The sequence below is a fragment of the Mus caroli genome, chromosome 10 (assembly GCF_900094665.2).
Source record: "Mus caroli chromosome 10, CAROLI_EIJ_v1.1, whole genome shotgun sequence".
Classification (NCBI taxonomy): Eukaryota; Metazoa; Chordata; class Mammalia; order Rodentia; family Muridae; genus Mus; species Mus caroli.
Genome location: NC_034579.1, coordinates 109,159,249 through 109,180,480, shown reverse-complemented (window position 1 = coordinate 109,180,480; position 21,232 = coordinate 109,159,249). Strand labels below are relative to the sequence as shown.

At 43.4% G+C, this 21,232-nt stretch overlaps 1 protein-coding gene across 2 annotated transcripts in view; it reads right to left on the bottom strand.

Annotated features, from left to right (window-relative positions):
- Window positions 1–991: 991 nt before the first annotated feature.
- Ptprb (protein tyrosine phosphatase receptor type B) overlaps window positions 992–21,232 on the bottom strand; it is a 112,393-nt gene continuing 92,152 nt past the window's right edge. For both annotated transcript variants that reach the window (XM_029482951.1, XM_021173460.2), the window contains 4 exons: window positions 20,866–21,029; window positions 17,473–17,608; window positions 9,503–9,623; window positions 992–6,610 (listed from right to left, as the gene is read on the bottom strand). In XM_029482951.1, the coding sequence (XP_029338811.1) occupies window positions 6,588–6,610; window positions 9,503–9,623; window positions 17,473–17,608; window positions 20,866–21,029 (444 nt within the window). In that variant the 3' untranslated portion in view covers window positions 992–6,587. The remainder of the gene's footprint in view (window positions 6,611–9,502; window positions 9,624–17,472; window positions 17,609–20,865; window positions 21,030–21,232) is intronic.

The window sequence follows — 21,232 nt, the reverse complement described above, 5'->3', positions numbered from 1 at the left end:
TATATGTATATATGTATGTGTATGTACATGTATGTGTGTGTATATATATGCATATATATGTGTGTATATACATATATATATATGTATATATATAAAATGTTTGGGGGGGGTACAGGAGTATCATGGTGTGCATTTGGAGATCAGAGAGCAACTTTTAGGAACTGGCTCTCTTCTACCATATGGATTCTGGGACTCAAACACAGGTCATCAGCAAATGGCGTTACTTGCTAAGCCGTCCAACTCTTTTGTCACAGTCTTCTTTTTAAAGAACAAATTCCATCAAACAGACCCTTTAGAGAAAAAACAAGTAGTCCTACCTCATTTAACAAAGTGAATTCATTTGAGCCTAGAAACTTCTTACAAGGATTGCTTTAAGTCTCAAGTGTGAACCTGTTGTGATACTTTTTAAAAGTAAAGAGTTTTGGAGTAAGATGTTACAGAAAAATAACAACACAAACCGAAACAATAGAGAGAGTGAAAAAAACAAAACAAGTAACTTCAGGAGTTGTGAAGGACACTGATCTTTCAACTGAAATGACAAAGAAAACTCATAATTCTAGAGGTGACACAGCAGCTCTTTCGAAAACATCACACTATCCAGTGATGGGTGGAGTCTCTGAAGTGCTCCCAGCCATCCCGACAGCCCAGACCTCTGAGAACACACCATCCATCCATCCATCCATCCATCCATCCATCCATCCATTGCTGCTAGTCATAGATGGCATTTGTGGTTACTAACGAACTACAGAAGTGAAAAAAAACATTCAGGCAGCAACAGACAACTGCAGAGTCTACCACGTGTTCACAGTGTCCTAGAAAACCATGGCCCCACCACAGGACCTCAGGTGAAGACAGCGTGGTCGTCATAATAGTCCGGAAGGTTTGGTCTGTGTGTGTGTGTGTTTAATTTAAAAACAGTCACTTATGACCTTTTTGGGGGGATGATGCAAAATGATAAGCAAGAAACGTTCAAGTAGATGACAGGACACTCTTTCAATGAGCAGCAGTTTTATTTCTACATTGGTGAGGGTTTGTGCAAGATTCCAATAGGTTTCCTTTAACCATGGTTACATATCTGAAAATATATTAAGCACATACATTATTTAAATAGAAAGATTGATGAGGTTCTTTGTTCAAACAATGCTGGTTACAATGCAATCGTGTGGATAGATGCTGTAGTGTGAAAAAAAAATTCATTTACTGCCATTTTACTAGATTTGCAGAGAACGTAAATGATTTTGAAACCAGGAAAGTGCTCTATTATAGAACATAACAGGTTCAGTTGCTGGGTTTATTTACATGATCTATTACCCTTCACACACGCGACAGAGCAGCTAAACACCCCTCTGTGGACTTCAGAATTAGTAGGTACAATCAAACATCCAAAGCACACAGCCAGAAGCAACTTCTGCTCTAAACCGTGCATGCAGGGTATGTGAACCGTGCACTGTTCTCTATGGGATGGAAGGTAAGCAAGAGAGATTTGCTCTTTGTTCTTGGAGAACTGATCCTCACAGACAACGGCCAAGATGAAGTGCTCTTTAAGCGGGGACCTTGTGGTCTCTCTTGTCCGTGTGGCTGAGGCCAGAAGACTCTGACCTCTGACCTCTGGTGTAGACCTTCCCACCAACTGGCAGATGGAGGCTGATGGATTTCTAAAGCCACAATCACACGGGCTCCTTTCTCAAGGCATATTTACACGCACAGCTCCTAAAACACATCTCAGACTTAATGGAAATGCTTACTTGCCTTAGGGTGAGGATGGCATTTTTTTTTTTTAAAGAAAATTACTTGAGGCAGAGAACAACCCAAACGAACCCTTCTTGAAACTGCTCTGAGAGGAGACACGTAACATTTCTCTGACACTATTTACAGTTCTGAACAACTTTCTTTGGTGTCTTACGTAAGATCATGTGCATTATTGGCATATAGGTTAAAAAATAATCTTTGGCATATCTTTCAATAGATCTTTTATATCTTCATTATGTACACTTCTATTTAGGGGAAGCATTCGCCAACAATGTCTTTACTTAATGAATACTATCTATATAGACAATTCTTAAAAAAATAAAATGCATGTGGTTATTCCAAGGAAGCCACCTTCAGTCAAGTACTTTCAGCCGGAAGTGTTTTCAGTGCTATACACAGTTTTAGAAGAGACCAGAATTTTTGCTGTTATTGTGGCTGCATCAAATGGCACCCTGAGTTTTAACCGAAATGGCCAAATACTGTATCCTATACAGTTATCCTACACTATAAGACTCTAAGGTGCTGTGTCTGCAGTGACAAGCCCTGTAAACTTAGTCACACACCTGGTTAATTCAAAAGCCAAGGGAGCCTGTCCAATGGTTGAATCAGCTAGATAGCCTGACCCTCCGTGGTCACGGTGAATCCCATCAACAGTCACACCAGTCAGAGGTCCTTTACCTGAAATGATTTCCACCAGAATCTGATTTTAAAATAAATTTGGAATATTTGAATAAATACGAGTCTTGAAGGTGAATCCCAAGTCTAAACATGAAGTTCATTTCAGTCTCTCATGTACCTTGTGCACATGGCTGACGGTAAGTTTACATGGTAGTTTTGAATGGATCTGTGTTTTCTTAGAGATTGCACGAGGCCAGCCATAGAACTTACCATGGAGTCAAGTCAGTGCTCAAGTCAAGTCTTGCACTTGGGAGCATTTTGAGTTTCAGATTTGGGGGTTCGGGATGCTCAATCTACCTGTCCTAATAGAAATACATGATGAGATGTTCAAAAACCGTCCCAAGAAGGAAGACGGGGCAGTCTGCCTTCCCGATGTCTGCCTTGGTGGTCTCTTCTCCAGCGGTTTCCTTCCTCTCATCATTTCACTTCCTCTCCGCAGCCGTGACCCAGCTTCCTTTGCCGTGAAAGATTTCTTTGAACACGGAACTTCTCAAGCTTGGATTAGCGATCGTTGGAGTGGTAACGGGGATTCAGGCAGGTGTGTGACACTTCCGCTTCCGCCGGACTCCTCGGGGATGGGAGCTTACTCTCCGCGACAGCTCATGCCTCCTTACATCAATCACATTCCCCCCAGTGAAACAGAACTCAGAAAACCTCCGAATTGTTTCTACAAACAAGCTGCTACAGTTTATTACTTACTCAGCTTGGCATGGTCAGGTTTGGTCAGGGCAGCTTGTGTGAACAAAAATTCTAGAGTGTTTCATGGCTGGGGCTCCGAGGCAAATATCTAGTAACTTTAGGATTCAACCTTCCAAAATGCCCATAAACTAAACTGAACAAGAATTTATTACATGACAGATCTTTCTTTCTCTCTCTCTTTCTTCCTTCCTTCTTTTTGTGAGGGGATCAGAAAGTGTTTAATATAAGGAGTTAGAGCCTTAACACGGAGCTAAGAGAAGCACTGTAAAGTGGATCATGAGCGTCCTATTTTTGTATTGCTGGACATCTGTTAAAACGTTTCACATTATTTTCTCATATCATTTTGGGCTTTCCTCCAAGAGGTAATAACAAAATTAATTACAGAGCCTCCTAAATATAACTGACCCCAAATTGCTATGTTGTTGCCGTTTCAATGTTGAAAAATTAAGTCTTAATCACTCCTGTACGGTGTTGAGGTTATGAGATGCTAGCAGTGGGTGGAAGATGAGATGAATAGAAGATAAAGGCACATTCATTCGCCCAGCACAGTGAGCCATTCGCCAGGAAGCAGCAGCAAGCAAGGGGAGGGTGGAAGGCCGGGCACTAAAGGGTGGAAGTTCCTCAAGATGAATGTTTGCAAGCCCAGACAGGGAGAGAGATGCATCTTTGAACAATCTGATTCAAGAGTGGGAAAGTTGGCAGCTTTCCAGAGCAACGCAGACTTGCAATGTGAAATTGATTTAATCTGAAAGATTGGAGGAGTTAATTATAAGGAACCTGGGTAAATAATTATTAAGATGCAAAACAGACTCTCTCAAAAGTCTGAGAGCCTTGAAGTACTTGAAAGCTTTAGTGAGTACAGAACTGCTCTCAGGTGCAGACAGGATGTCCCACACGGCAGGAAGTGGAGTGTTTATCGAGGCACAGCCATGTGAAGCAATTAAGGGGAGATGCACCCAACAGAAGGAAGAGCCAAAGAAACCGTTCTTTCTTTTTCTCCTTGCTTATTTTGTGGTACCTGAGACTAAACCCAGGGCCTCCCACGTGCCTGGCAAGCATCCTATCGGTAGTTACATTTTCAGTCCGGCTCTCTGCTAAATTCGATGGGTAGATCAACTAGATTTGTATTAGATCTTTTCAAGAGAGAAATTACACAGAAGTATTTGTTGCTAAGGGGGCTTTAAAACTTGTATAGAGGAGGGATTAGTGTTCCCTGGAATAGAGAGCAAGAATGCATGCTGTCCCTGGGCTGCATGGCTGTGCTCATTTCTGTAACTCTGACTTCACCAGAGATGCTTTGAGAGGTGTGAGTGTGAGTTATGGCTACAGACATGCAGGGGCTTTGTGGTGGTAGTCCCTGTGTGTGCAATTAACTGCTTTCTCTTCTGCATCTAGTGACTTGCCATAGAAACAGCTCCAGCCCTTGCTGGCAGGTGCCTCAAGGAAGGCATCACTCTGGTCTCCTGCTCTCACCCAGACCCTCTTCCACTTCCTATTGAAAACAATAAAAACGTTAATTTCACTGCGCCTTGTTTCTCTCCTTGAGGACACAGAGAAACAGATTTTGGAACAGGGCCCAACAGGTTCCAGGCCCTTGCTGGAACTTTTCTCAAAAATGGACTTCCTTTTCCAGGTTATCAGCATGCTTCGCACCAAGCAACATCATTTTACAACTCTACTCACTCCCCTTTCTTTTCTCTTCTCAGAGGGAGAGACAGACACACAAGCTTGTTACCTCTGAGCTGCTCCCTCGACCTAGCTTATTTTCTTTTTCCTCTAAGAAAACCATTCCTAACACACAACACACCCACACCATGCCTGGCCTCCATTTTCTCCCTAGTTACCATTATATACTTACACCTCTCCTCTTTTTCCTGTTCCCAAGATCTGCCATGTTTCTGGCCGCATGGCCAGAGCTGCTCAGTATCATTGTCATGAGGGCACAGAGCACAGGGACATCGGGAGAACTCTGAATGTTGTTCACAGGGATCCTTAGGACACAGCTCCTGTGTTTCTATAAACTGCGAACACTCCCTAAAAACACTTCCAGGCTGGGTGTGGAGTTATGTAATTATCTGTATCACACGATATTTACAAACTAAGGTTACAATGATAAACACCTATACAATAGGTATCCTTAATTATTTTCAATTGTTATGCCAATTATATCCATTTTAGTGTGGGAATTTATGATACGTGGCAAGAATGCCTATGTTCGAGAGAAGCTGCTGTTTCTGGAAATGAAGCTCTGAGGTCAGCAAATGTGACGTCACACTCAGGCACCCACAGGACTCTCTCTAGACCTTCCTCAGGAAACATCTACGAATCAGACCTTGGTCTGGCCAATGTCCACTCTCAGAGTCACTTGGAATTATTTATAGTCAAATAAAACATAAATCTTAATGATAAAATTGGTAGGGTGCGTGGTGTCGCGTACAGTAGTAAACCAAGCTTCAGGTGAGTACTTGTAGCATTTTAACTGCATCAACTTACTTAGAAAGAGCATTTGAAGGGTTTTTAGACTAAGGAGAGCCGGTGTGTGTGTGTGTGTGTGTGTGTGTGTGTGTTACCACCACTCTTTAACTCATTATATATGATGTAGGTATTTCTATGGACATGTTGGCATCCCATGCTTTCTCTGATCAGGAACATCACCTGCCACTGTAACTCTTTCCAGGGGAGAACCAGCTGGGACTGCTGCAGGTGGCCTGCTGCTGTGTGCTGGAGGTTCCTCATCCCTCTTAGTATTGCTGGCTATGGGACCCCTTAACCCCATGGTCACTGCAAGCTTCAAGTTGACCATGGCTTGGGACCCTGGGAGGAGTCAGACAAAAAGCTTCTAGCTTAGACAACAGCAAGCTCAGGTTTGGTGCTGTCGAATCCTCCTTTTAATTCACTTCATTTATTTTTAATTTCTTGGCATATGGCCTACCACAAAGGTTTGGCCACAGCCCTAATCTTTTTTGACTATTATACTCCTTAGATCCCAGGGTTCATTCATAAGAAAGCAGCTCAACATAGCTAGCCTCATGGTATGTTCTCTTCAGCTCTGACGTTCGCTTACCCAGTGACTATTAGGACAGGTAAGAAACACCCCCAGGAACTGTCCTTGCGACTTCCTCTACACACATTTCACCCGTGGCCCTGTCATACAGGCTGAATGGGTCTATGTACAACAAGCCATGAACACTTTAGTGTGGAAAAATAGTATTATATAAAGCTTAATTTTAAACATTATGAAAAATACATATTTACAGGAGAAACTACAAAATACAAGTATGTACAATAATATCTGTTACCTTTAAATTACATAAATTCTTTAACATTCTCCAGATTAATAAATTATACATAGTATCAACAGAAATGGCTGGCACCCCTACAGGGCATGAAGCAAGGTTTTGTTTTTGTTTTTAAAGTCACACAGTGAAAAACTTTTATCCAGGGGATCTTGAGGTGAATTCTTAACGTCTTGAGTAGATTGCATCTGGAAACAAAGATGGTATGGTTAGAAACTGTAGAGCAGTTTTCAACCCGTGGGTCGCATTCCCTTTTACAAAGGGTTGCATATCAGATATCCTACGTATCAGATACTTACATTATGATTCAAAACAATAGCTAAACTACAGTTATGGAGTAGCAATGGAAATGTTATGGTTGGGGGCCACCACAACGTGAAGAGCTGTATATGAAAGGGTCAGAGCATCAGGAAGACTGAGAACAGCTGCTGTAGAGAGACTGCCTCCACTGTCCTACTTCTGAGATGTATACATGGAAGAGACTGCTGGATATCCCCAAAGTGATTTAGGATATCACTAAGCTCTTTAGGATAGAGCATCACTATGGAGCTAGCCCATCCTCTTTAGAAAGGCAGATTCCTGGACTTGGGAGGGACTCCTGTGGCCCATGCCTTGCCTCTGAGTTCCAGGGGCAGGCCAAGGCCAGGACACACAGTACTCTGCCTGAGGAGACGGAGATTATGAACTCCGGGCAGCCTCAGCTACGATCTGACTCCTAGCCTTTAGGATAGTAGTTATACCTCAAGCCCACAGTTAACTTCTTCTAGGCACACCCAAGCTTAGTTTTTCAAAGATTCTCAAACAAGTTAACACAAGACAAAGAACGCTTTAAGATCGACCCCACCATCCTCCACCATCCGGGAGTTTCTTAAAAGAGGCTGACAAGCAAAAATCTTAATTTACTTCCCAGATAAATTAGGGGGTAATTATTTACAACACAAAAGATTATCTGATTTGCAGAGCACTCCTCTCAACTGGCTCTCCTTGGGTTCTTTACAGCTCACTGAACAATAACAAGCTGGCTGGGTGGGCAGGAACTAAACTCTTGTTAGCTAAACAGCACTGATGCACTGAGAAGGCAGGTCTGAGCTGTGTCTGTTAAAGTGTGAGCAGAACACACAGGTCCTGAGCAAGGATCTGAGGCCTATGATAGCCCTTCCCAGCCTGGGTGGTACCTTTGGCCTCATTCCTGCACCAGAGGCAGGAATCTTCTTCTTGCCAGTTAATTATTGCTTGACAAAAGCAAGCACACCTCAAGAAGTTTGTACATTTTTTTTTAACTTCTGAATTGTAAAAAAAAAAAAAAATCTGAAAAATGTTACATACTTGTTCTAGAAGATTTATAAAACGGCCGAAAAAACATCACGGGGTCAGAGAGATCAATTTGACTGGCAGACCTCCTCCCCTTTATTTTTTTCCCCTCTATACATAATGCTTCTGTCTGGTTTCACATTCTGCATTTCTTAACTTGCCCTGCCTTGGTTAAGTTACAGTTCGTCACTCGGTGGATATTTGGTCTCTGCTGTAATGTGGTGGGGCCTTGGAGGAGTGGGCCAAGTGGGAGGTGACAGGATCACTGCTGAGAGGTTAGAGTTGGACTCTCGGAGTGGGTTAGGTTTCACAGACATGAACTAGCTTCCACAGGATAGGTTGTTATGAGAGAACAAGTGTGATTCACTCAGCTATTGCTTTCTCTCTCTCCACATGATCTCATCTGATCTAACAGGCTGCTGGGACCCATCAGAGGCCAAATGAGTAAAGTCAGCCCACCCTGGGGCTCCTTTCCTTTTTTTCTTTTCCTTTTGTGGTGTGAGCTCTACCATTGAGCTACACCCCTACCCCAAATCCCTTGTCTTTATAATGATCTAGTCTCAAGTGTTTTGTGACAGCAACCAAGATAAAATTCTTTACCAGGGGATCCATACTTATGATGTCATCCTCAAAAATATTCTGGAGCCAGGTAGGGTGGCATGCGTCTCTAGTCTTGCTAACGGCAAGGCTGAGGTGGAAGGAAGGGATGCTCCAGCCAAGGCCAACCTAGGCAGTATAGCCTTTACCTCAAATGGCAAAAGAGTCCATTCTTAATGGCTCCACTGTATTAGTATCAGTGAGTGTGCTCTGGCATAGCTAGCCCCTGCTATGACTTGAATATAGCTTCTGTTTCAAGGGTCCATTATAGTCGAATGCTTGGTCTGCCAGGTGACAGGGTTAGACAATGCCGTAGTGAACCCTTTGGAAGACGAAGAGTCCTCAGAGGAAGCTCTCGTAGGGTAATGCAGTCTTGCCTCTCTCTGTTATCTCTTCTTCTGGTTGGAGATGTGACCTTGCCCTGCACTCCTGGGATTCCTATCCACCATTCTCTGTGAAGTCACCGGGGCTGAGCCAACACAAGCTCCATGCTCTTGAACCTCAACAGGGTAAGCTAAACGCGTTTTCTGCTTTATGATGCCAGCCACCTCAAGGATTTTGCTGTGACAATGCCAAACTGACTGTATAGTGCTCTATGGCAGTACTGAATTTTATTCCAACTTGCAACTGAAAAGGCTTTATGCACAAAGTATATTCTGTGTACTTAAGATAATAGGAAGACTACTTGGTCACAGACACGAATGCATCAAAGCCACCGAAACCCTGACTGCCAAATTCTTCTCACTATCAGTTTTGCAATTTGAACTCTCAATTACGGTTTTAGTGTAGTCTCCCACGGTGATCAGTGCTATCTCTTAGAAAAGCAATATTAGGGAAAGCCTTTTGCAGAGAGTATGCTGGGCTAGGCAGGCAGACGGTTGAGACGGGCTACTGTGGGTGTGGCTCATCATCAGAGCATCTGCCTTCCTCGTGGGAGCCATTGGCTACCAGGCCAGCACTGCAAAAAAGTATTGACAACTGTTTAACTATGGGACTCCTCTCCATCCTGCCTCTCCTCTCTGCTGCTACTTTCGGGGGTGTCTTTCTGGTAGAAGAAGGAATGGGAGGCTTGTGCTGGAGCAGCATTGAGCCTGTACTAGTTTCCAGAGTGAATGCCTTGTAGGAAATGCACCTACAGACAACAACGTGGAAGCCGGTGAGTGAGGCCTTACCTCTGTGATACTCTGGATTCACATTCTCATAAATCGGAAACAGGGGGTTCTCTTGCTCGTTCCGCAGTTTCTTCGCTCTGAGGACGTCTCTCACACACTGATGCAGATACACATATTGACACTGTGGGGAGTCAGAAATCACATCAGAGAAAGACATCTTCCAGCAGAAGAAAGACAAGAGGCTTGTCTTAGTCAGGGTTTCTATTGCTGTGATGAAACACCATGGCTAAGAAGCAAGTTGGGGAGGAAAGGGTTTGTTCAGCTCACACTTCCATGTTGCTGTTCATCACTAAAGGAAGTCAGGACAGGAACTCAAGCAAGTCAGGAAGCAGGAGATGATGCAGAGGCCATGGAGGGATGCTGTTATGGATTGCTTCCCGTGGCTTGCTTAGCCTGCTTTCAAATAGAACCCAGGACCATCAGTCCAGGGATAGCACCACCCGACATGGGCTGGGCCCTCCCTGATAGATCATTAATTAAGAAAATGCTTTACAACTGGATCTCACGGAGGTGTTTCCTTAACTAAGGCTCCTTTCTCTAACAAATCTAGCTTGGGTCAAGTTGACATACAGAACCAGCCAGTGCAGGACTGTCACAAAACACCCACAATTGTTGGGATTTTGTATTATTATAATCTCTTTTTCTGTGTTTTTTTTTTTTTTCTTCTCTCTTTTGTTCAAACAGGGTCTTCTTTTGTACCGAGCTGGCTGGGACTTCCCTGGGGAGCCTGGCTTTTTAATCCAAATTCAGGTCCTTACACTTGTACTGCAAGCACTCGACTGTCTGAACCATCTCCTTGGCTCCTGTCCACTCTCTTTCAGTGACAGACATCTCTACGTATGTGCTGTGAGTACCTGGAACTATGTCTCACACACAATGGGTCCTTCACAAACCAGGCACAAGGATGAATGTAAACATTTAGCTATGCCCTTTACATAAGCTATCTTAGGAGCGCAACACCCTTGTGAAGCAGATGCAGCCATAAAACAAACTGAGATCCAGAGTTCATTGGCTCTGCCAAATTTTCATGGCCAGGAATTGTGTCCCTTGGATTTGATGCTAGAGGTATGACCTCCCAAGTTCAGTTCTCAGTATATCGATTTATTTTCTTATGAGGAATCCATCTCACTGCACACCCATTCCTCTTATGTGCCCCCTTCTATTTCAGATACGGTGGGAAAAGAAAGTGTGTACAATTAACCCACTGATTGCCACAGCTCCGAACATAAGCTCATTGTCTAGGTCTCTGTCCTCTTAGCGTCTGAGTCTGAAATGTGGAAGAACCTCAAAGTTGTGGGTGGAGGTCTGAGACCGACATAGAGTTACTTAAAGAGGACAGGCCCTCAGGCTAGCCACCTGGGGATTGACTATTTTAGAAAAAAAAAAAAAGTACAGGAGGGTGGACTGGAGAGATGGCTCAGCGGTTAAGAGCTGCTCTTCTAGAGGTTCTGAGTTCAATTCCCAGCAACCACATGGTGGCTCACAACCATCTGTAATGGGATCTGGTGCCTTCTGGTATGACTGAAGACAGTGGCAATGTACTCATTAAATTAAAATATATATATATATATATATATATATATATATATATATATATGAGGATAAAGTGCCCTGGTGACTATAAAGACATCACAAAGATTCCATTCATGATAGAGTCTTGGCCACAGGTCAACCAAACTTATGAACAGGGTTCCCTTCCTTTCTACCAAGGGGTGGGAGGCCTGTTTTCTGTAGTGTCTGGCCTTATGCTTGTTAGCACGATACAGACATTGATGGAAACCAGGAAGTAAGAAGGCCGGGAGGAATGTCCGCCATTCCAGGGAGACTGGCTTTCTTCCCACACACTGAGAAAGTGGAGAAGCATCTTAGAGTCTGTTTCCCCCTCAACACAAGGAACCCAAGTTCTTCTCTCTAGATAATATTCTCTGTCCATTCAAGGTATTAGACTTGGTACCAGTACCAGGTAGATGGATACTGAGTACTCTTGCTGGACTGTGTGTCTAAGATGATCCCCATCACTGAGTTTATAGGGTTTTAAAGGTTTGAGATACAATATGGAAATAAAAGTCTCCCCTCACTAATACTTTTTCAAAGTGAACAGTTCTTGTTTTTACGGGTGGCACTAGACAGCATTCCTGATTGGAAACTGGCCTGGTATTCTACTAATGGGACTTTAGAAAGTGTGTCTTAGAAAGTCACTAGATTTGAACTTTTATTTTTTTAGTTTTCTGGAGAGTCTCACATAGATCAGGCCAGCCTTGAACTTGCTACATAGCCAGGGCTGGCCTGGAACTTCCAGTCTTCCAGCTTTAGCTCCCAAGTGCTGGGAACACAAGTCAGTTTTATTCCAAATCAGAGAATGACCTCAGGGCTTTTTGCATGGTGGGCAAGCAGTCTACCAACTGAGCTACCTCCTTAGTCCTTCTCTGCTTTTGATCTTTTGTGGGGCTAGGGGTTGAACTTAGGGCCTTACACATACTAGGTAAGAGCTCTACCACTGAACTGTAGTATCAGCTAGGTTAGGACATAAAACAACAACAAAAGTGGAACAAACACGAACAAGCAAGCAAACAAACAAAACCCAATCATAAGCAAGGCTTACTCCAGTATTAAGAACTGTTAGAGCTATTATTTGGGGTGTGTGTGTGTGTGTGTGTGTGTATCTCACAGATGGTACTTGGTTTTATCTCACCTTGAGAAGTGACTGATTATTATTACGTGTGTGCGCATGTCTGCTTGAGCTTAATGTGCGCCATGAACGTGCAGGAGCCCTTGGAGGTCAGAAGATGTGGGGGTGGGGTGGGGGGTGGGGCTGATTCCCTGCGGCTGGAGTTCCAGGGTGTAATCCGCATGGGGCTGAGAACCAAATTTGAATCTTCTGAAGGAGCAGTAAGCACATGTAACTGCTGAGCCACCTCCCACCCCCTCATGATTCCTACTTTTTAATTAAATTGCTTGTGGATGGAAGAGGTAAGCTGCCAATGAACTCTGTTATACCCAGGCCATAGCTTAGTAATAAATTGTTCAACAGTGATCCACCACGGGCTTTGAAACTAATTACTTCCTATTAATTTGCCTTGTCTTAAATATCAACTTTTCTTTTCCCAATAGGATGCCCCCTTCAAACACTGATTCCTTCTATAATCATCAAGTTGCTGCTGTACCCCTATTTAGTTCTTTTTTTGTTTTGTTTTGTTTTTTGTTTTTGAGACAGGGTTTCTCTGTATAGCCCTGGCTGTCCTGGAACTCACTTTGTAGACCAGGCTAGCCTCGAACTCAGAAATCTGCCTGCCTCTGCCTCCCGAGTCTTGGGATTAAAGGCGTGCACCACCATGCCCGGCTCCCATTTAGTTCTTAATGCAAAAAAAAGTTAAGCCCAACTCACAGAAAATTTGTTTTTTTCTAATGGGGAAGTGTTGGCTGAGTGCAAACATACGCCATTGCATTTAATTCTACCAATCTTTGTAGTGTTGTATAGGATTTATGATATTACATGTATAGCCATTTGGTTCATGGTTCCCGAGAACATAGTTTAGCGGAAGGACAAGCATGCGATCAAATACCTAGAAGGTGATAAACTAGACTTGTTTATAAAGGTTTATGCAGGACAGGAAATGCTTGAGATCATTTGGAGGAAGAAAATATCAACCTAGGGAGAGAGGGTGAAAGTGAGTCAGGAGTCCAGTGTGGCTAAAATATGGGTTGGTGTGTCATGGGTGATTTTCAGGATTGTCTCTTAAATGAAAGCCAAGACACTACATCCCATAATGTCCCAGTGCCTCCTTCTCATGAGAGCAGTTACCGTGCCTGACAATATTACTGTTTGTTCTCAGAAAGGAGGAGCTTTGGTCCATAGAGGCTGCCTCTGCCCAGAAAGGCTGACAGTGGTGGTTAGAACAGAGGCCCTTGCTTGGGGCCAGTGTTTAACTCCAAGAGTTTGAACAGGCTCATGGAAGTGGTGCATAGCCTAAGTTGTATCTGAAAGTAGCCAGGAGCCTAGATACACACACATGCACACAGCTGAAGAGTACTTACAGTGTGTTAGATATTTCTTCCCCAATTTACAAATTAATTACAGTCTGAGTTTGTGGAAGTGAGACGGAAATAAAACACTGGAGCCGGCTTTTTAGCGACCTAATTGTAGGGTGTCTGCTCATTTGTAGAATAGATTTCAAAAACTCATACAGAGACAGAAAAGTTTCTGAGTCCCACGGCCTCATCCCTCTGGGGTAGGGGGGGGATGAGAGTTAAGATAGGGGTGATGAGCTGAGTGTGGTGGCGCATGCCTTCAGTCCCAGCACTTGGGAGGCAGAGACAGGAGGATCTCTGTGGGTTTCAGGCCAGCCTGGTCCACAAAGTGAGTTCAAGATAGCCAAGGCTATTATGTAGTGAAACTCTGATTCAAAAAAACAAAACAAAACAACCCCCCAAAAACAAACAAACAAAAAGTAAACAAAGAAGGGAAAAGGAAGATATGAAGATGTGAGTGGTATCATCCTACCCTCTAAGAGAAATGACAGCCAGCCAGCAGCTATAGAGAAGGCACAGTTACTGGGAAGTCTGGGGGTGAGAGGCTAGGATTCTGCCAGTGAGGTCACCATTGATTTAGTCTAAATTTACCAAGCAATGTGGATGTGATGGCCTGCCTGTCCTATGTTGTGACAAAAGGCGGAGCCCAGCAACAGCCTAGGAGCACCGGGACTATACAAGGACAGCTTAACAAGCCCTTGCTCCAACAGCCAGCTCACCACAAGCACAAGAAGTAGTGGACCACCCCACCACCATGGAAATGGAACAGAGAGCTGGGCTCTCTGACATATAAATGGCACAGAAAACAAGTGGGAAGAAGGATTATTATAGACAGGAGAGGGATAAAGATACTGTAAATGAGTGAAATAAGTAGATTTGGGGCTTTAGGTAAAGATAGATAATTTTTATTATATATATATGTATATATACATATGCATATGTGTATTTATTTATTTATTTATTTATTTATTTATTTATTTATTTATAAAATATAGGTAGGGCCCAGGCATGTTAGTACATACTCAGAAGGCAGAGGCAGGCAGATATCTAGTTCAAGGTCAGCCTGGTCTACCTAAAGACTTGAAGGACAGCCAGGGCTACACGGAGAAACTATGTCTCAAAGACCAAAAACAAACAAACAAACAAACAAATAAAAGTTAAAAAAATAAAAATTAATTAATTAAAAAGATGTGTAGGGCATTTAAATGCTGACTAGGGAACAATTAAAATCATTAAGTGTGATAAAAGGCATGGTGGTCATGATGCTGAAGAGTATCTGTCTACCTACATATACACACATGTATACACACACACACTATATATACACACACACACACATATACATATACACATATATACATACACACATATATATACATATACACATATGCACACATATAATATACACACACATATATACACATATACACACACATATATATACATGCACACACACATATACACATACACACACATATATATATACATACACATACATATATACACATATACACATACATAAATGTTTTATATATATGCACACACATATATACATACACACATATACACATACATATATACAGATTTACTTTATGAGGTCAGAGAATTGGCGTGCGATAGAGATGAGGAAATAACATATTATTTATAGAAGTTGGGGTTTAGGTTCATAGAGATTCATTATTTGATTTTCCTAGTTACTCCCCTGCCTTCATCCCATGGTACTAGTGAACAACCCCATGGTCTTGTGCATATTAGGTTAGCACTCTACCACTAAACCATACATAGCCCAAGTTTTGTAAGTGCTTAAACAATTTCATAACGACACACAGAGAACATGGTAGATAAACTGCTACATTGAATATATTGGTCAGTCATGGTAGCACAAGCATGTGACCTTATTGCTCTGGGGACTAAGGATTACAAGTTCAAGGCTAACCTGGTCTATATAGTGAGGTCTTGTGTCAACAAAACAGAACCCGCACTGGAGATAGCTCCATGGTTGAGAACACTTGCTTTGAAGATCAGGGTTTGGTTTCCAGCACCCATAATGGGTGATACACAACCACCTGTAGCTAGCCTCAGCTGCAGGGGACCCAATGTCATCGTCTGGCCTCTTCTCTTATGTGTTGCATGGATGCCTCAGCTGTCAATTAAAAAGCATATGGCCTATGGTTTAACAGAAAAGGGAGATGGGATACCAGGAGGAGAAAGAATTCTGGGAGAGAAGGAGGTGGGGAGAGGAGACAGAAAAGATGTGAGGAGGTGACGCAGGGTACCTGAGCACAGTCACCAGCCATGTGACAAAATGTAGCACTCGGGAGGCAGAGGCAGGCGGATTTCTGAGTTAGAGGCCAGCCTGGTCTACAGAGTGAGTGCCAGGACAGCCAGGGCTATACAGAGAAACCCTGTCCTGAAAAANAAAAAAAAAAAAAAAAGTAGAATAATCTTTAAAAATATCACCATCTAAACCATTACAGAGAGACAGACAGCAGACAGACAGACACCCCATACACTCAGGGCTAGTAGTACAATTGTGATAGCAGGTTTGATGAGTTGGTACTGTTTACAGGAGAGGCAAGGACACTGGGCTCTTGCCAAGTGTGGCACAGAAGGTGAGCTCTGCGGGATGTTAATGCATGATGCACCAGAAAGAATCCAGGGGACAGAGTGATTTTAGAAGAGTGGGTTCAACAGAGCTCAAAGGGAACCTTGCTGCCGGGTGCTTGTTGCTGGGGGGTGTTGGTTGCGGAGCAGGGATGCTTGTGTGGTTTCCATGGCTATGGTGACTGTACAGTAGTAGCCTGCAGCTAGAACTTTTCTTCCACGGAAAGCTTTTTAGCTTTTTAGGTTTTTTGTCTTTTCCCTCTGAGTTACTTGAACAAAGATGCAGGAAAGCAAATGAGTAGAGAGCCTGAGCTTTGGAAGGTGTCAATGCAGGAATGAGATGTGCCTGGTGTATATGAGGTTTGTGTAGACCTGACTGTAGGGCTGCAGCTCAACAGCTTGGTATCCAGAAAGGTCCAAGCTTGGCTACCTTGTGGCTATGGACTCCCCACCCCCACCCCCAACCTCTACTCCTGCCCAACCAACATAATATTTTTATTAATTATTTGGCAATTTCATATAATATACCTTGGTCACACTCACTTCCCATTCTTCCAGGTACACCCTCCCACCCTTGCTCCACCCCCCCAAAAAAACAAACCAACAACCAACCAAACAACCAACCAAACAACCAACCAAACAACCAACCAACCAAACAAAAATCTACCCAGTGCAATTTGTATTGCCTATATACTCAAGACAGGGTTTCTCTGTGTAGCTTTTGCTGTCCTGGAAGTCAGCATGTAGACCGGCCTGACCTTGAACACCTGCCTCTGTCTCCTGAGTGCTGGGACTAAAGGACTGCATCACCACTGCCCAGTGTGGCTATGGATTTTGTACAAAACATTTTAGCCTCTGGGTCTTAGCTTCCTAGCTTGGAAATGCATACAAATACCATGGGACAGTATCTGTAGAAGGATCTACAAATGTCAAAGGACTTCTCCAAGGGGAACACGTAACCTTCCAGATAAAGAGCCCTTGGTGTATCCAGAGGAGGATGCATGTGGAAGTGGGTGGAGCTAAGGGAGAGAAGAGATGTAGAAGTCTTTATAGGCATGTGCGCTTATCTACCAGGCTGCCTTGAAATGAGTTAAGTGGTCTAGCTAGTTCCCCACGTACAATGCTTTCCCGAGACACTCCATCTTTCTTCCTGTCTACCAAATACATTCTTCCCCAAGTAGCTCAGTGAGGAATATACTTAATGCTGAAGGAAATGAGATTTGCCTCAAAAATATGAAGTCCTAGAAAATATGTATTTTCACTTCTTATCCTGGACAGTTTGGTGGGGGAGCTGTGCGGCGGAGGAGGGACACTAGTATCCACCTCAGAAGTCTTACCTCGGTCTGGACCATGTGAACCCTGTGGAGTCTTAGGTCATGCACTGCCCCATAAATGTCCACGGAGTCCTTAGAGTCCAACTGCTGGAGGATCCGGTCCAGGGCAACGAACGTCCCTGTTCTGCCCACACCAGCGCTGGAGAGAAGAGGAGGGAAGACAGATTCGTTAATTGCTCTTTCAAGACAACATCAGGAGACTGGTCAACTTTCCTCTGTCTCTCAAATTATGGGAGAATACAGACATTGTTTCTTTCCAGACATTCTCTCTCTCAAAGAAAGATAATCCAGAGCCCACGTGATCTGCCTCTTCCCCTCCCTCTTAACCTTCACCCCATTGACATAAGCATTACTCTGACCTTGGTCTATTTCAGGTCCATGCCTATTTTTATAATTTTCCCACATACCTGCAAATCCAAGAGAACATTTTGTACATTTTGGACATTTACTAAGATGCTAAGACACTTTACATATCTTTTTTGCCAAGTTCTCTATCAATATTGTATTGTTTTGAGATTTATCCATTTGTGATATAGAACTAATTTCATCTCTCTTTTTCTCTCCTTTGCTGCTTCTTTGTTTCTTTTTTCTTAAGTCTTTTCTATATTTTCTTTTTCTTTTCCACTGTTTGCTTGCTTAAAAACAAAAAAACAAAAAACAAAAAACCCAAAAAAAACAAAAACAAAAAAAACAACCTGAGAACGTTCTTGCCACATACTCTTGATCTTTTCTGCCGGGTATTGCATTCACAGGTACATGCATCTATGCTTGGCTTACTTCCAACTTCTTGGAAAAAGCCACAAACCACTGCCCCCACCCATACTATAGAATATAAGATCACTGTTATTTATTTTTTATTATCATTAAAAAATGTAGCGCCAGGCAGTGGTGGTGCATGCCTTTAATCCCAGCACTTGGGAGGCAGAGGCAGGCGGATCTATGAGTTCGAGGCCAGCCTGGTCTACAGAGTGAGTTCCAGGACAGCCAGAGAAACCCTGTCTTGAAAAACCAAAAAAAAAAAAAAAAAAAAAAAAAAAAAAAAAAAAAAAAAAAAAAAAAAAAAAAAAGTTGTAGCTAGCATAAACACCATTGTGCATCTGTGTGGCAATTTCTCAGCAGCTGATAACTAGAAGAGGGGCTACTGGGTTGGTTACTGTGTGTAGACACTTTTGCTAGAGATTGCTAAATTGCTCCTTAATGCTGAATTCTTGATGCTGTACAAATTGATGAGACCAAGATGAATTCATTCTTGTTCTTGTTCGGCCCAGACAAAACCAAAGCTGGGAGTACAGAAAGGGGAACACTCAAGCCCGTCTGCCCTCTTGTGATAAAAACTTTCATAAGGGCTTCCTACAGCCCTGCAAGAAATTCCTTAACAAAAGTTATCTTTAGCATTGACACTGTAGCAATCTCAGTAAGCTGCTTTCCGCAGGATGCTTGCCAAGCTAAGTCCAGTGATGGTGCCTCTGCCAGTGACTCGGGTCGTTGAGCCTTGTGACAAAGTAGCATATATAAATTTCCCCACTTTTGTCTTAAAACTCAGCTTTGACTCTCTCATCATTTACGGTGGCACCTCTACCCACTGGAGTCCTTTACTATCCCTAAATAAGTATCATTATTCTTGCTAGACACTCCCTCCAGTTATTTTGGCTGGCAATGAACACATTTATAAGATACAGAACAATTCTCCAGTGTTTCCTGGAAGAAAATGCCAGCCATTCTTCAGAAAGCAGGAGCCGAGTGAGTGTTTCATATGCGCATTAAGACACTGGGGTTTGAAGACATATAAAACAGGGCTCCTAGGGTGTGGGGCCCCGGGGGAGAAACTAACACACTTGGCATTTCTTTTACTGTGGCGATTGATTCTCTGCTCCTTATTTATTAGTGCCGTTCAGTGAGGGCTATCAAAATGTTCTGCACACATTAATTAGCTAAACACCAGGCTCCCCAGAGAGAGAAAGATGGCTTGTTAAGTTGGTTTTATGGACAGATGAACTGAAGCAAAGAAAAGTCAAGAGAGAGAGAGAGAGAAAGAAATTTAAGAGCAAAAACTGGCTACAGACAGCTGGAGTAAGTTTGCTCTGTTCCTTTGCCTGTCTCTTGCCTGCCTTCCTCCATGTGAGGATACAGCTTTCTCTTCTCTGGAGGGCACACGTGGCTTCTGAAACCAGGTTCTTATAAGGCACCTGTCTGTCTGTGGCTTGGTCTTGAAGCTTTGAGAATTGTGAAATGTAAATTTCTGTTGTTTGTAAGTTACTGGGTCTGCAGTATTTTGTTATAGCATCACCAGTGGACACAAACATGCTACTAGGCCTGGATGGAGGTCTAGGGCAGGGAGCTTGAAAGATGAATCGTGTTTATTCAGGTGGCAGAGAGAGAAAGCTATCCTAGGGAGTTAGAAATAACAGGAAGCAGGACATGGTCTCTCTTACTCGCTGGCCCTAGATACTCTTAGAGACGGCATAGAATGTGTGGCCTTACAGGAGGAAGTCTTTCGCTATGGCTGTTCATAGTCATGCCCCACTTCCTGCTTGCTCTCTACTTCTTGTGTATAGTTCAACATGTCATAAGCTCTCAGCACGCTATTGCTATTCCAACCGCCATGCTGTTGTGGGCTGCCACATGGTCCCTGCCATCACGGAGTCTAAACCTCTGCAACTATAAGCCCAAATAAACTCTTTCCCCCCCGTAAGTTGCTCATGGTGCTTTATCATAGCAACAGAAAAGTAACTCATAATTATACATGCACTTGTGTGCATGTGTGTGTGCATGTGTGCATGGATGTGTGCAATTACACTAGAAAGGAAACCACGCAAAAGGAGACAACAATTTTAAGGAAGAAGATAGGAGTAGGCAGAATGTGAAAGCCCAAGGGGTAAGAGGAAGGTAGGAATATGGGAGAGATCTGTCGGGGAGGGAAACACACTGAAGTAAAGCTTAAGGGCACATATGTGTGAAAACGTGACAATGAAACCTACTGGCTTGCATGGAAATGAGAAAGATTAGTTTAAAAAATTGGAAGCGAGTAAAAATGAAAGAATAAACTTGTAGAGTCAACTTCTTGACTAAAATGAGGAAGGAAGAGATAAGAAATTGGACCATAGGTGTGACGGGGCCATTATGGGGGATGTGGAAGTCACTTAGGGATGTTCTCTTTCAAGCTGTAAGAGAGTGAACAAGAAGAGAGAGAGAGAGGGAGAGCTGAGTGGGAGGTGAAGAGAAAGAGGAGCTGTGAAGAAGAAGGAAGTTAGAAGAGGGAGAAGACTGTAATAAACATGGGGTGAGGTGGGCTGGTTGCTGTGGAGAAACCTTCATGGGTCACAGGCCTTTGCCTTGTTTCAGACTCCTACACACACCGCCTTCCTCCACCATGACCATCCCTCACATCACCCGTACCTGCAGTGCACTACGGTGGGCCCGGCCCCCGGGCTTCTGTTGATGTAGTCCCTGACTGTCCTCACAAATTGGATCAGGGACTGGGTGGTCTCTGGGACCCCATGGTCTGGCCACACCGTGTAGTGAAAGTGACGGATGAGTCTGTGTGCATCCAACTGTTCTTCCTGCAAGCGAGGCGACACGAGAGACAACTGAGCAAACCTCAAACAACAGCCTCTGACAGCTGGTCACACAGGACTTTCCATGGTCAGAAACTATAATTGTGGACCAGCAAAAGTAGGACTTACAAAGCCCCTTCTTTGTAAGTTGGGTTGTATCTTTGCCTCTCCCTTTCCCTTCCCTTCCCTTCCCTTCCCTTCCCTTCCCT